At 43.6% G+C, this 15,206-nt stretch overlaps 1 protein-coding gene across 3 annotated transcripts; it reads left to right on the forward strand.

The window, feature by feature from the left end:
• Positions 1 to 156: 156 nt before the first annotated feature.
• On the forward strand, positions 157 to 15,044 carry oplah (5-oxoprolinase, ATP-hydrolysing). Of its 3 annotated transcripts, none has more exons than XM_005912102.3 (29): positions 157 to 1,179; positions 2,350 to 2,550; positions 2,779 to 2,970; positions 3,388 to 3,502; positions 4,371 to 4,494; positions 4,833 to 5,028; positions 5,260 to 5,425; positions 5,656 to 5,794; positions 5,988 to 6,055; positions 6,670 to 6,845; positions 6,936 to 7,061; positions 7,160 to 7,272; positions 7,359 to 7,529; positions 8,296 to 8,433; positions 8,659 to 8,797; positions 9,122 to 9,234; positions 9,495 to 9,646; positions 9,732 to 9,892; positions 9,994 to 10,095; positions 10,183 to 10,357; positions 10,615 to 10,799; positions 10,953 to 11,105; positions 11,216 to 11,350; positions 11,483 to 11,632; positions 11,848 to 12,005; positions 12,093 to 12,253; positions 12,379 to 12,476; positions 13,907 to 14,083; positions 14,227 to 15,044. In XM_005912102.3, the coding sequence occupies exons 2-28, from the start codon at positions 2,380 to 2,382 to the stop codon at positions 14,057 to 14,059; spliced, it is 3,930 nt and encodes a 1,309-aa protein (XP_005912164.1). In that variant the 5' UTR covers positions 157 to 1,179; positions 2,350 to 2,379; the 3' UTR covers positions 14,060 to 14,083; positions 14,227 to 15,044. The 3 variants fall into 3 exon arrangements, with proteins under 3 accessions (XP_005912164.1, XP_005912162.1, XP_005912163.1); XM_005912100.3 differs by lacking the exon at positions 14,227 to 15,044 and having other exon boundaries at positions 157 to 589; positions 994 to 1,179; positions 13,907 to 14,217; XM_005912101.2 differs by lacking the exons at positions 157 to 1,179; positions 14,227 to 15,044 and adding an exon at positions 1,184 to 1,295 and having other exon boundaries at positions 13,907 to 14,217.
• Positions 15,045 to 15,206: the final 162 nt, after the last annotated feature.

The raw sequence follows: 15,206 nt of genomic DNA on the forward strand, positions 1-15,206 counted from the left end.
CTTTCTGTTGTGCCTTAACAATAAATAAACACCATTCAAACTCACACGTGTGTTTGTGAGTGATTTAATGTAGAACTGAGTGAATGAGCAGCTTTAAAGCTGTCATCGTGCTTTCTAATCCTTTAGTAGGGTAAATTTTTCACAGCTTGTAAATATTCAAAGGCTATTTGTAGCGTCCAAAGAGAAGACTTGGTGACTTCTGCATGTCTTCTTAAATGCACATAAACATTATCCCCTTCTTTCAACTGCTCCCTTTAGGGGATTATTTCCCCATCTCTCCACCTAACTCTAGCGTCCTCCTCCTCCATCAACCTTCTGCATCTCCTCCTTCACTACATCCATGACCCTTCCAAACTGCTCAACCTGATATTTTAATTTCTAATACTGCCCATCCCGTTCACTCCCAATGACAATCTTCATATCTTTAACTCTGACACTTCAGGTGAAGCTGGTTCGCCTCCTGTCTTTCTGTCAGTGCCACCATCTCCAAACCATACGTCATAGCAGTCGTTTCCACCTGCTCCACCCACTCTGCACTCTCTACTTCACCTGTCTTCTGCACTGTGTTGCCTCGGATGCTTGATCCCGGGTATTTAACCTCATCCGCCTTCACAACATCTACATCTAGTATTTTATTACATCTACATCACATTTTATTAATGTTACAATTCATCCATTTTGCGTATTTAATCAGATGGGACCACACTTCAGAACAACAAACTCTTTCAGCAAAAACCCTTTAATCACCTTTCGGTTTCAAGGTTATTCCTCCAGTCCGCCATTCCTGCAGTGGACTTCCTGCGTGCCTTTTATCGCCGTTGTCACATTTTATAGTGCTTTATTGTTGTTGCTGTTTAGCATTAAAAAACAAAACAAGCACTTATTTTCGAGTGCACATGATGTTCGTTTAAGCGCAAAGTCAGTCCCACTTTCCACACCCCCTTCTTCTTTGCGAGCACTTTCACCCAGGAACTCGATATGCTCAAATTATAGACCTCGAGCTCCCTGCAAGAGTTGGGGGAGGCGGAGTTAAGACCGGACAGCGGCACCGAGGAGCTACTTCGTCGTTGTTTCTCTTGGAAAAGGAGGCAGAGCGGGGTTATGGGAGGAGGATTTGACCGACGTCGGATTATCAGAGATTAGCAGACTAGCAGTGCAGCAGCAGTGCCCGGCGCACAGGTGAGTATGTCGGTGCTGTTACTAGCTGCTTTGCTTCGTGTCCGGCATGCTTCACGCTGTGAGCTGCATGCAAAGGAGCTCAGTTCGCATCGGTTTAAGATGTGCATATATCTCAGGTGCAGAAAAACTTCACTCTTGAAGGATTCGGGCAGAGTTTGTAAGGATTTCTGTCTCTTAATGCTGGCTGACCTGTCTGTGATATTCCTGCATGCTTCCTCTGGAATATGCATGCTACTGTCCTACTTAGTGCAGTTTGATCACGTCTGTTCGCTTCATTTTGAAGTAATAGCATCAGATCACCTCTTCCTTTTTTCTGTAAAGACCTAGTGGAGTCTAGATTTGTATAAATGATCACCACATTTGTTTAAACTTACATTTCTGGGACTTTACCGCGCGTAAAGCGTCACCTTGCACAGTAGTGTGGACAAAGTTCAAGTGGATATCAAGGTTAGCGTAGTTATTAATCGTAGACTTTAAAAAAGTTAGTTAGCTGAAATTATTTTGTGAATTTTTACAACTAAGAAAACTACAATTTAGAAAAATAGAGAGATAATATGCATAGTTTTAGTTAGTTTGGTCAAAGTTTTGTTACACCTTTGCTGATGTGGCATTGATGGACATATTTCTAGAGACTGGGTGTCTATAAGACAGCTGCCTTAAAAAAAAAAGAAGACGTTTGTGTTTGTTGTAATACCTGTACTGATTTTCATAAGTCTTTACTCAGACATACAATAATAATTAAAAAGAGTAAAACTAATAAAAACTAAACCGAAACAAGGAAATCCACTCTGGAAACTAAACTGTTTTAAAAGCAAAAAGTCAAAAATGAGATAAATACTAATTAGAAAATGTGAAACTATAGTAACTTTGGTAGCCATGCATGAACTTTGCAGATGCATTAGCGGTGCACTATGAGAGAGGAATGCATGTGTTGTCTCTGCAGTCTGGAGTCATATAAACAAAGAAAAACCTGGAGGTCTAGCAGAGAGAGGAAAATGAGTGAAGGAGTGAGCATGGTGGCTGCTGGCTTAAAAATAAGAAGGTGGTGTTTTTTAAATGAGAAATGTTCCTTCTCCTTCAAATTAAAGGTTCCTTAGTTGCTCCTGTATCAGCACAGTGTTGAATGAATAATTTTAACTTCCACGTTCTCCTGTTCTTTTCTTATTATAGACTTGGGAGTGGCACTTTACTTTCTTCACTATGGCCGAGACTAAGGGGAAATTTGACTTTGCCATCGACCGGGGTGGCACCTTCACCGATGTGTTCGCCCGGCTGCCCGATGGTTGTGAGAGAGTCCTTAAGCTGCTGTCCCGAGACCCCCAGAACTACAAAGATGCTCCCACTGAGGGGATCCGCAGAATCTTGGAGGAGGTAATGTTGTGCTGTCCACCTTCAGCCAAGGAAATATCAGGTTAATTGCTGTCATACTGGCTGTCATTTCGCTGTTTTTATAGATTGTTAATAAGCATGTATCAAAAAAAGCAGAATAGGCGGCTCAATGTGGAAACAATATGTAATATTGAGCAACACTACATTCGTATCCATACATTATCTCTAGGGATAGCTGTATATGATGCTGATGTTTGCATTTCTTGACAGGAAACAGGGAAGGCGTATCCCCGCGATCAGCCTGTAGACACTTCTCTGATTGGCTGGATCAGAATGGGCACTACGGTAGCAACCAACGCGCTGCTGGAGAGGGAGGGAGAAAGGACGGCGCTCCTGGTCACAAAGGGATTCAAGGACCTGCTGCACATTGGCACTCAGGCCAGGCCAAAGCTGTTTGACTTGGTCTGTTTTTTCAGCCTGTACCAGTGATTGTACTGCATGTGGTGCTCATTAGTAGTGTGAGGCACGGCTTGTGTCTCTGCAAGGTTTAGTTATTATCTCGTTGTGCTCAGGCTTGTGGCAAGTACTGGAGTTTGCCCTGAGCCAGCTGTAGAGTTAACACATTAAGTGGTCGCTTATCTGTAAAGCTCAGGTTACGGATCAGTAAACTGTGGCTTACTGTGCTGTACATAGATTTTTTTTTTTCTTTAACCTTTAAGGTCAGCAGAACACACCAACTAAACCTGATAAGCTTTTGCACCATAACAGTCTGAAGCCTTAGCTGGTAAAAGCAGTTACTGTTATTGTTTATCACTTTCTGGCTCTTCCCAGTACATGCGCTTTGAGCTGCCATACCTTGTGTTTGCACGTGCGTAACAGGAGGTCGCGGTGCCTGACGTCCTGTACGAGGAGGTGATCGAGGTGGACGAGCGAGTCGTCCTCAGGCAAGATGGTTGTCAGCTGCCCAGAAAAGATCCCGAACGGATTGTCACAGGTGCGAGGGGCAGTTGTGCGCTCCCTTTACTGCTAATTTCTTCTGCCGTGTTAGCAGTATGTGGCTTCAGGTTTTTAGTCCATCCAGAATTGCCTAATATTATACCTTTTAAACATTAGCAGGTTATCAGTATCAGTGTGAGCCTTTAGCTAAAGCATTGTTGTTACTCCCAAAGATCTAATTTCCACATCTGAAAAGTGAACTGATGACTTCATGGGCTCAGTCACTGGTTTCATGCTATATTGTAAATTACTGGAGTCAGAAAGGAGAATCCTTCAGGTATATGCTCATGTCCCATTTCAGTACGCTTCATAAACTGCACTGCCAGTGGGAACGTGGAACAGTGGGTACGCCCATCTTTCACACTGACTGTGCCACTCCACAAAGCGTCGTGTGGTGCCTGTACAAACTGTGGAATCTTGTCAATCTAAACAGACTGAATAATCATGAGGTTAATTAAAGCAGTAATTCAGCTACCTCGACTTCCTTGAAAAACTGACAGCTATAACAAGCTAACAAGCACTAAATAGCCCATTATTTATACAATAATAATGCATTTGCCCAACAAGCAAAACAATGGTTCAAGTGCAAAATGCAGCTTTGCATTTTTAATGCAAAATGCAAAGCATGGCAACACATCTAATCTGTGGAAACACCTGGATGAAGCGCAATGATTTTCTTTGGCATTGTGTGTAAATATTTTAAATGTGTAACAAAATATTTCAGGTGAGAGTTATGTTTTGAATTTATTTTTTCAGAGTGAGGAAAGTAATGAAAATAAGTTCTGTTGGCTATTGGTTCAAACATGGAAGCCTTAACTGACATAATTTCAGTTAATCCCACTAATCCCTTTGTGTGTCTTTCCCAGGCGGTACTGGGGATTCCCTTGAGGTGTGGAAGGAGTTAGACTTGGAGCAAGTAGAAAAGGACCTGAGAGGAGTTTTGGCCCGTGGTATCACCAGTCTGGCTGTCCTTCTTCTGCACTCGTACACGTCAGTATTACAGCTTCTTTAATATTTACTCACGATCCTAGTCTGTTCTCTTGTCCTCTCCCAGTAACTTGCTTCCATTCTATAAATAAGACCTCGGTCTACCGACGTCATACCTCAGCAGCCTTATCTCTTATCTCGGTACCCAATAGTTCTCATTTTATGCTTTTTGTCACATGTCACACTGAAAGCCCAGACTTGGTGTTCTTTGCTTTAAGAAGAAGGTGATCAATGGACACTGAAGTGATAAGACAAACACATTATACTGCAGAACAAATTACGTAAGAGTTTAATGTTTCACTTGCTTTCTAGGATTACGTCTCTTTCTCTCTGTGCTTCAGATGGTCCGAGCATGAGAAAGCAGTGGGCTCTCTGGCTCGTCGCTTGGGCTTCAGCCAGGTGTCTCTTTCCAGTGAGGTCATGCCGATGGTGCGGGCGGTGCCTCGAGGATATACAGTCTGCGCCGATGCCTACCTCACACCCAAAATTCACCAGTATCTAAAAGGTTTCACCTCGGGCTTCAAGGATGGCCTGAAGGTTTGTTTTTCTCGCGCATCAGTCGATATGTTTCAGGGGTTGACAATTTTCAGAACTCTATTGTATGCATAAGTACTTTTCCTCTCAGTTAGACACTCTCCCACCACCCCTTTAAGTACCACCAGAGACAAACAGCAGCTCTCAACCATACAGCCCACATATAAATATGTACTTAACCACATCTTTAAACTAGTCTGAAAACATAAACCTCTCATGTCTGTGTGTCTTCAGGATGTAGATGTGTTGTTCATGCAGTCAGATGGAGGCTTGACTCCCATGGAGCAGTTCTGCGGTTCACGGGCTATTCTATCCGGCCCGGCGGGAGGTGTGGTGGGATACGCCATCACCTCTTACAGCCAGATGGAGAAAAAGCCTGTGATTGGCTTTGACATGGGCGGTGAGTGTATGTGGGAGCAAAGGAGACAACTGAGCATCTTCTGGATATTGTCTTGAAGTCTTTTTGTGTGATCTTCATACGGTTTGTTGTCTTCCATGTGCCACATTCAGGATTTGATATTTCTGATCCTATGGAGTAAAGTTACGCTTCTCTTTTGGGCGATGTTTTTAACTTTGGTTTTTATCTTTAGCTTTTCGTGCCTACATGCTCTCGTTTGTTGTTGTCTGCAGGAACGTCCACAGATGTGAGTCGGTATGCAGGCCAGTATGAGCATGTGTTTGAGGCTACCACAGCTGGAGTCACCCTGCAAGCACCTCAGCTGGACATCAACACTGTGGCTGCAGGCGGAGGATCGCGACTGTTTTTCAGGCAAGTTTGCACAAATTGTGTAACTGACGGTGGGACTAGCTCCATATTTGCAAGCAATCTTCTATAATACCAGTATAATGTGAAGATGTGGTAATTGTGATATTACCCATTTTGACTTTGATTGTTTTATATTTTATTTATTTTCTTATTTAATGACTACTCTCTGTATTTCTCTTCTTTCTAACCCTACCAGATCAGGGATGTTTGTAGTTGGACCAGAGTCTGCAGGAGCACATCCAGGACCAGCCTGCTACAGAAAAGGTAACAGCTTTTCCATTTTCTTTCTTTCTTTCTTTCTTTCTTTCTTTCTTTCTTCTCTCTTTCTGTCTCTCTTCTTTCTCTCTCTCTTCTCTCTCTCTCTCTCTCTCTCTCTCTTTCTCTCTTCTTCTCTCTCTCTCTCTCTCTCTTGTCTCTCTCTCTCTCTCTCTCTCTCTCTCTCTCTCTCTCTATCTATCTAGTGAACCATTAATTGTGCAGTTTCAGCTCTTTTTTTCTCTTTTTTAAATCATTATACTGAGTCCAGCACCCACTGGCACGGAGCTTGTTCTCCTGTCCTGTTCCCGAGGTTAATCATCCAATTTATGCGTCAGAAGGCTGGAAATTGGCACGTCCAAAGTTGAGATGATATAACACAAACTTGCCTCATAGTTCTCAGTCAGAACTGTAAAGTGTGTTAACAAAAAGAAATCGGAGTCTTCTTTGTTGACGTTCCCTGTAGATTCATTGGTTAGCCTTAAGCTTCATTTCAGATACCACCATCCTCGGTGCCAAGTAAAGCACTGAACGCTAACGCTGACTCAAAACTCAGAACAATGGGGTTATTGAAAAACAGACCGAGACCTGATTCCCTGTCGGGTGCTGTGGTATTTTCCCAGGTGGACCTCTGACTGTGACAGATGCTAACTTAGCCCTGGGTCGTCTCATCCCTTCCTTCTTCCCAAAGATCTTCGGGCCCAAAGAGAATGAGCCTTTGTCCCTGGAAGAGACCACGAAGCATTTCCGTCAACTCACTGAAGAGATCAACGTCTTCCTGTCTTCAAACCAATCACAGGCACTGATATGTACTGGACTACTTTGTGGAGTAAGTTCAAATATTTATGATGATATTAGGTTTAAATACTCTTCGTGCTTTCATTTGAAGGCTGATGCTAATGGGGCCAACCACTCACACAGCAGACAATCAGAGATGAGCATGGAAGCGGTTGCCATGGGATTCATTCGTGTCGCCAATGAGGCAATGTGCCGGCCAATCAGAGCTCTCACACAGGTATGTTTGGTATTAAACTGTGTTTTCTACATTTCAGCATAAAAAATCATCTTGTTGTTCTCTCTCCCACTCATTTCCCACCTGCTCCACTCTTGCAGGCCAAAGGCCACGATACATCTCAGCATGTGTTGGCGTGTTTCGGGGGGGCAGGCGGTCAACATGCGTGTGCGATTGCCCGCTCTCTTGGAATGAAGACTGTCTTTATACATAAGTAAGGCTTCTAGATTCTGTTTCACTAGAGGTGAAAGACAGCTGAGAGCCACGGAGTGAGCAGTTGCCCGTGTTTATGATTTGCAGGTACAGCGGCGTGCTGTCAGCGTACGGTCTGGCTCTAGCAGATGTGGTGGAGGAGGTGCAGGAGCCGTGCTCTCTGCAGTACGAGCCGGCGTCCTTCAGTGAGCTTGATCAAAGGGTTGAGCAGCTATCCAAACGCTGCCACGATACACTCCGTGCACGAGGCTTCACCAGGTTAGAAACCACAAAACAATACATGGGCTGGGGTCAAGCACATCTGTAAGACTCCAGGCATGCTAGTCAACTTTCAAAGCTAAACCGCATACTGCAGCTTTTACAGCAGCATGGCTTTATAGCAGAAGAGTCTGGATGTTAAACTGGTGTGCCTGCATTCCAGTATCTGCTTTCTTCCGGTCCCAGATGTTTACACACTATTGTTAAAAGAAGAGGAGGTGCTACTCAGTAGTAAACATGGCTGTGTCCCACCTCTTTTGAGACGTGTAGCTGTTATAAAAATCAGAATTTGCTGATATTTTTGTAAAAATGGTTCATTTTCTCAATTTCTCGCTTTAAAAATTTGATATGTGATATGTTCTATTTTGAATAAAATATGAGCTTATGAGATTTGCAAATCTTTGCATTCTGTTTTTAGCTTTATTCTGCACAGGGTCCCAACGTTTTTGGAATCGGGGGTTGTATATAAAATTCTTAAATCCACAGAATAAAGTGAAGTATGAATATGTGTGAAACAAGTAGAGGTGACTATAAAAGTTTCTGTCCATTCAATTCGGATATGCATAATTTAAAGGATGAATGTTAAGGAGGCACCAACTCATTTAAAGATTTAAAAGCAAATAATAAAATGAAAAAGGGACTTTGTGGCCTTGCTTACATTTTGTTAAAGTGAAAAAAGCAAAGACGTGAATGTTAAGAAGTCATGATGTTTGTTGAACAATCATAGCCGCTAGACTAAAGTAGTCTTGTTTGTCGTCCGCTTCAGCGGTCAGATAACCACCGAGGTTTTCCTCCACATGCGTTACGAGGGCACGGACTGCGCTCTCATGGTTACCGCTGCCGGATACCCCAGCAACGCCCGGTCCTGTCGAGCCGGAGACTTTCGCAGTGCCTTCACCAAACGGTTTGCTCCTCTTCTCTTTACCCATTCATGTCCTGAGCTTCTGGCTGCTACATGTTTTCGCTTTCAGAGGGCTAAATCACTGCTGCGTACACTTTGTTTATATTTTTGGCTGTTGTTGTTCATCTTCTTTTATCTTTAGGAGAAAATATTACATGACATTTGTACACAGGACCCTTGATTTCTTACTCCTCCTCTTAACTCTTTTTTTCCTTCTTCTTATTACAGTTATCTGAAGGAGTTCGGGTTCACCATCCCAGACAGACCCATCATGGTGGATGACATCAGAGTGAGGGGTTGTGGGCAATCTGGTATTACATCAGTTTACAAAGCAGAAATGGGACACAGACAGGCCAAACCAGCCACGGTAAATGGAGTCACTTACCGGGTACCACATATATCACTTATCAGACATGATCACACGCAGGCAGTCAGAAAAACGATCAAACCTGGGCCCCTGCATGGTCACCGGCTCAAGCTGTGACCACGTCTGAGTTTTTAGAAGCTGAAAAAAAAGAGCCTTTTAATAAAACAAAGGTGGTTACCAGCAGGTGAACATAAAAAAGCAGCATGGGAGAAGTGGGAGATGTTCACAGACAAATGTTCTGTTCCATCATTGTAATATTGATGTTTTACCTAAACTTGTGGGCACATTTATTTCATGTCACTCTGTTTCTGCTCTTCTGTGTAGATAACCAAGTGTTACTTCGAGGGTGGTTACGTCGACACCAGTGTGTATCTATGGGAGGAGCTGCCGTGTGGTCACAGCATCCAGGGACCAGCCATCATCATTGACAAAAACAGGCAGGCATTTGCTTTTTGCTGACAACTACCAAATTAAACATATCTAAATAATGTTTTATATTCTTTATGCTCTCCTTTTTGCATTTTTTGAACTCAGGACATTAAAATCTATTTAAATTAAGCAAATTAAACCTTTGCGTTATCAGTTGAGGTCCTTGTTTCAGCAGTTTTTACTTCTGTGGATGTGATTTTTAATTTCCTGTGCTGATTTTGAAATGTATTGTACTTTGTACATGATTTGCTCCGGTTTCCTCCATCAGCACCATCCTGGTGGAGCCCTGTTGTGAGGCTCGTCTGACAGAAGGTGGTGACGTTTGCGTGACGGTAGGCTCAGACCCTCACTGCGCCCTCGGCACTGAGCTCAACACAGTGCAGCTCTCCATCTTCTCCCATCGCTTCATGAGCATCGCGGGTATGCCAGCATGCAAAATCAGATGAGGAAGAAGGTTGTTGAAGAGTATGAACTTCCTGTTTACCTCTTCTGTCTTCCCCTACAGAGCAGATGGGCAGAGTTCTGCAAAGAACCTCCATCTCCACGAACATCAAGGAGCGACTTGACTTCTCCTGTGCTGTGTTTGGACAGGATGGAGGTCTGGTGTCCAACGCACCTCACATCCCCGTCCACCTGGGAGCCATGCAGGAGACTGTCCAGTACCAGGTGAGGCACGAACAGTCCAGCCACGTGTGAGTGAGTTTTTCTTAGTGTGGCCATACACGTTGAATGACAAAAGGATGTTGTTTTTTTTCTTCTGTGAGCAGCTCAGATCACTTGGGAATAAGCTCAAAGAAGGGGATGTGATTTTGAGTAACCACCCATCTGCTGGGGGCAGCCATCTCCCAGACCTCACAGTGATCACACCGGTCAGTCCACCAAGCTTTTCAACACTATTTCTTCCCTCAAATTCTTCTTCTATTCTTTCCTCATTGCCTTTTTTCTTTCTTGTTCAGGTGTTTAGAAAAGGAGTGAGCGGCCCTGTGTTCTTTGTGGCCAGCAGGGGGCACCACGCCGACATAGGTGGCATCACTCCAGGCTCCATGCCACCCCATTCCACTTCCCTTCAGCAGGAGGGCGCTGTCTTCACTTCCTTTAAGCTTGTCACTGGTGGGGTCTTCCAGGAAGAAGGTAAGTGAGGAGGAGACGAGTCAGGACCTGAATGGGATACACTACTGAAAGGAGAGAGCATAGAAAATCAAGAGATGACACTTAACTTAAGATAAAGAGTCATTCTTTGGCACTTAAAGGACTCTTTGTTTTTAAAATTACTAGTAAATAATAGTTGTTGTTTTTTTTTATTGCTCTGTTGACAATTTTATTTTATTTTTTTAGCATTCATTTTGTTTTCTAGACCCCTTACTTCCTCTCCCATCTCTCTGTATCAGCTGTAACTGAAGCTCTGATAGCTCCAGCCCAATACCCAGGCTGCTCTGGGACTCGAAATCTCCATGACAACCTGTCAGACCTGCGGGCTCAGGTGGCGGCCAATCAGAGAGGGAGCCAGCTGGTGGGAGAGCTGATTGACAGTTATGGACTTGCTGTGGTTCAGGCCTACATGGGATACATCCAGGTAAACTGTTGCTACAAGCAAAAATTTAAAAAAGAAAATTTAGATTTTTTTGCCCCTCAAAAGGTTGATGATTTCAAATCTCAGTGACCTCAGTATTCTTATTTCTGAAAAGTACGGGCTATGAGGGTGTTGTAAAGCCTCTGTGCATTTTAGAGCAACGCAGAACTGGCAGTGAGGGACATGCTGAGAGACTTTGCACGGCGGCGGCGGCGGCGGCAGGAGACGGGCTCCTTGGAGGTGGAGTCAGAGGATTTCATGGACGACGGAACACCAATCAGACTGCGGGTTCAGATTAATGAAGAAGAGGTGAGGAGGAATCGTAACACAGCATATTTATTAGTTTGCAAAGCTGGGATAGAAACCGCTCTTCAAGAAGGACTGTGATTGGTTAAATGTGTGAACCTCCTTCTTTACAGGGCAGTGCGGTGTTTGACTTCACAGGGACAGGAACAGAGGTGTGGGGGAACTGCAACGCTCCACGGGCCATCACCCTGTCTGCTCTTATCTACTGCCTGCGCTGCATGGTTGGACAGGACATCCCCCTCAATCAGGTGAAAATCCAGTTCTAGGAGCTCTTGGCTCACTTTGAATAACTCGTGGTTTGAATGTTGGTTGTAATTTTTGGGGCGGGGCGTGATTCATCTGGGCTGCTTTTTTGACCACCTTTCTTTTCCCATGTTTAGGGTTGCCTCGCACCCATCAATGTCATCATCCCTCCTGGGTCCATCCTCCAGCCTTCCCAGAATGCAGCTGTGGTTGGAGGAAACGTGCTCACATCCCAGAGAGTGGTTGATGTGATTTTTAAGGCGTTTGAGGTGTGCGCTGCCTCACAGGTAAATGATATTCCAAAATATGTTTGCAAAAATGCATGTTTCTACTGTGAAGCTTGACTGATGAAGCATACATTTGATAGCTATATACCGCTTTTCTACTGTTGTGTGTTTTCCACCTGTAGAGTAAACAACTTGTTGACATGGTGTGAAACACAATGCATTGGCATTCAACTGACTAGTTAAGGGTGTTTTGTTTATTTCGCTCCTTCCATTAGGGCTGTATGAACAACATTTCATTTGGAAGTGAGAAAATTGGTTATTATGAGACAGTTGCTGGAGGAGCTGGGGCAGGGCCGGGCTGGAACGGGCGGAGTGGAGTTCATACTCACATGACAAACACCCGCATCACTGACCCAGAGATTCTGGAGAAGAGGTGGGATATAAGTTGACGATTTGTGTCGTGTGATGATATCATTTCTGTTATTCACCTGAATGCCGTCTGTGTCCTTCTGATGTTCAGGTATCCAGTGGTTTTAGAGCAGTTCTCTCTCCGGCCCGGCTCAGGGGGTGCAGGGAAGTACTGCGGTGGAGACGGTGTGATTCGTAAACTTCTGTTCAGGAACAAGGTTGTTCTGTCCGTACTGACAGAGAGGCGATCCACTCGCCCCTATGGCCTCCGGGGTAAATTTTCAATATCAAAGCCTGATGACAGTCCCAATGTCCTCAACAATTTAAAAAAAAAAAGTCTAAATGCTCACATTTTCCTTACTTAATCTTAAAAAATGTAATCTTTTGTTGGCGGTCAGGGGGAGATGATGGTGTAGCAGGGCTGAACCTCCTCCACAGAGCTGAAGGCAGAGTCCTCAACCTGGGAGCCAAGACCAGTGTCAGCCTTGACCCCGGGGTAAGGCTGTGCACGTGTGAAGCACCGTCGTGCATTAGTGTACTTATAATGACACTACACAGAAAACATGCCAGCCCAGAATAACTATATACAAGATGGCCGTAGCATCCAAGTCTGAAAACAACAGAAAGTTGAAGCCAGCGGCCATCAGTGGGCTCTGGTTGCAAAAAGCAATCTAAATCTATATCTGAGGTGTCTTGAATTATTGATTTCTATAGGAAAATGAGCCTACTTCTTGTTTACTGTAAACTCATGAAAAAAGCATTTGTCTCTTGTTACAATTTTTATTTTTATTAGTTTTTAGATTATTTTGGGGTCATTTTGCCTTCATTAGATACTGAAGCAAGGAAGATAGACAGACAAGAAAGAAAGGGGAAGTCACTGAGCAATTTAGATAAAAGTGGCAGAACTGAAACGGGTTAAACTTAAGGACATGGCTTTATTGTGTTTGAAAAACCATCGATTATTATCATGGCGGCAACATCAATTGCTTTGGTGGTTTTTAAGCCTTGTGTTTAGCAGGGTTGGCCACTTCCAAGTTAAAGGAAGTAGGACAGGAACACCCAGAGTCCAGTTTCCTCTTGGAAGTGGAAATGAAGCAGGTGGAGGGCTCGGATGGAGATTGGGAGGAAGTGGGTCATATGAATGGGAGCCTGAAAGGCAGAATGACAGAAGAAGCTACTCGGTTCAGAAAAGGCTGGAAAGAAATGACAACATGAGAAAGCAGTGCAGGCAGATTAGTGATGCATTTAAAGCCAGAACTGCGCAGCTATCTTAAATTATAATTCACTTTGATATTAAATAACAAGCTAACGTTGGTGAATCAAAAATGTGCTGATAAACAAATTGTATGCACCAGAGAAACTGAACATCTGTCCAGTCAGAGCAGAGATGTCAAACCTATATTACATCATGGGTCACGTACAGCCCACTTTAGTGTTAAGTGGTCCAGACCAGTGAACATTCCCTATTTGTCACTGCACAGAAACAACTACACATTGAATCCTGGAGATATCTTAACATAAGAAAAACAACTGCAGTTACAACAGTATGTCGTTTTTCTACACTATAGAGACTCGTGACTTAAAAATACAGTTTAAACTCCAGAATTTATGCCCTCCGCATTTTTTCCAAAGCAGTCCAGTGGGCTGGATTGGAGTCTTTGTAAGGCATATTCTGACACCCCTATCTTAGAAAGCCTTTGTTTCCAACCGTAGGCTGAAGAACAAAATAACTGCGCCCACCTGTTACACCCCTAATAATGCATTACTTTAACATGAAATGGCACACTGGCCATGAAGACCAAAATCATTGCTTGGGTTGGGTATAAACATGGAAACCAAGACTTAAGTAACACCTAGAGGAGCTTCGTTTTGTGGTACTTCTGTTGCTTGATCACAGCTTTTGTGTTTGTGTGTGTCCCCAAACAGGACATGTTCTGCCTCTACACCCCTGGAGGAGGTGGATATGGAAAAGAAGAGGAAGCAAACAATAGGCCTCAGACCAAGCGAAGGCGCTTGAATGAGACATTCTCCGAGAGGGGTAGCATCTTTGAATACAGAATGGCACAAGAGGGAGTGTGAAAAGACGTGAGAAAAGGAGGAAGAGTTAAGACAGTTTTGTCATTGTACTGCAAAATATTTGCGAGACACATACTGAGTAAAAAGGATTTCAAGCCTACATGCAGGCTGTCAGAATTTCAGAATTTTACTTGAACACCATTAAAAGATTTTTTTTTTTTTTTTTGCAGTGTCCGTGTTTAAAAGATGCAGCACATGTGGCGTGTTACACAGACAGACTGTGCTTACATTTGCAGGGAAGTTGGCTAAATACTAATAACTCAGGCTGGGTCTGTCCTCACCAGACTAAATATGGCATCAAAGGACCTTTGTAACGGACATACAGTTGTTATATGTCGCATATCCATCGCTCTGTTCTTATACTGAATCTACTCAGTAGTTTTAATGTTTAGTTCCATTTGATGCTTTTTCAAAAAGCATTAATTTAGACCTCAAAGAGTCTTTTTTTTGTCTAATATCGATTTCAAGATGTTTTTCTTGTCCTAACAAATCAGACAAATAAACTCTATTTCTACTAAAAAGATTTTTTTTGCACCATAGCAGTCACACACACACAGATTTACTCAAAATTTCAAATGACACGACATTGTGTCGCACAAACTTCACTCATGAGGACAGTTTAAGCTTCAAATGCATTGAAACTAAACTGAATTGTGATCCAGGCACGTGCAGGCTCAAATTATTTGACCTGGATCATGGATAGTTAATGAAAATAGTTTGATTAGGATGACTTCTGACATGCCACAAAAAAAATCCCAGGATTGTTGAATGTGTTGGTGCGGGGTGGGGGCTTGTCCCTGTTTAAAGTGTTGTCCCCTCCTCCCATCTCTGGGTCAGGAATGATCGTGGAGCAGAGCAGGAAGGATAGTGAGGGAGTGCAGGCATGCGTATGCAGCAGATAAAGAGATAGTGGTCACTGCAGGGGAGGCAGCAGGAGGCTGACGGCTGCTGGACGATTGATGCAAATCAGCTGTGTGTGTGTGTGTGTGTGTGTGTGTGTGTGTGTGTGTGTGTTGTTGTGGTGTGTGTGTGTGTGTGTGTGTGTGTGTGTGTGTGTGTGTGTGGTGTGTGTCTGTGTGTGTGTGTGTGTGTGTGTGTATATAGCTGTGCTAGAAACTCCCATTATGGAGGCCGTGGACTGTGGATCAAA

This window comes from Haplochromis burtoni, unplaced genomic scaffold (assembly GCF_018398535.1).
Source record: "Haplochromis burtoni strain Fernald_Lab_line unplaced genomic scaffold, NCSU_Asbu1 Contig_1, whole genome shotgun sequence".
Classification (NCBI taxonomy): domain Eukaryota; kingdom Metazoa; phylum Chordata; class Actinopteri; order Cichliformes; family Cichlidae; genus Haplochromis; species Haplochromis burtoni.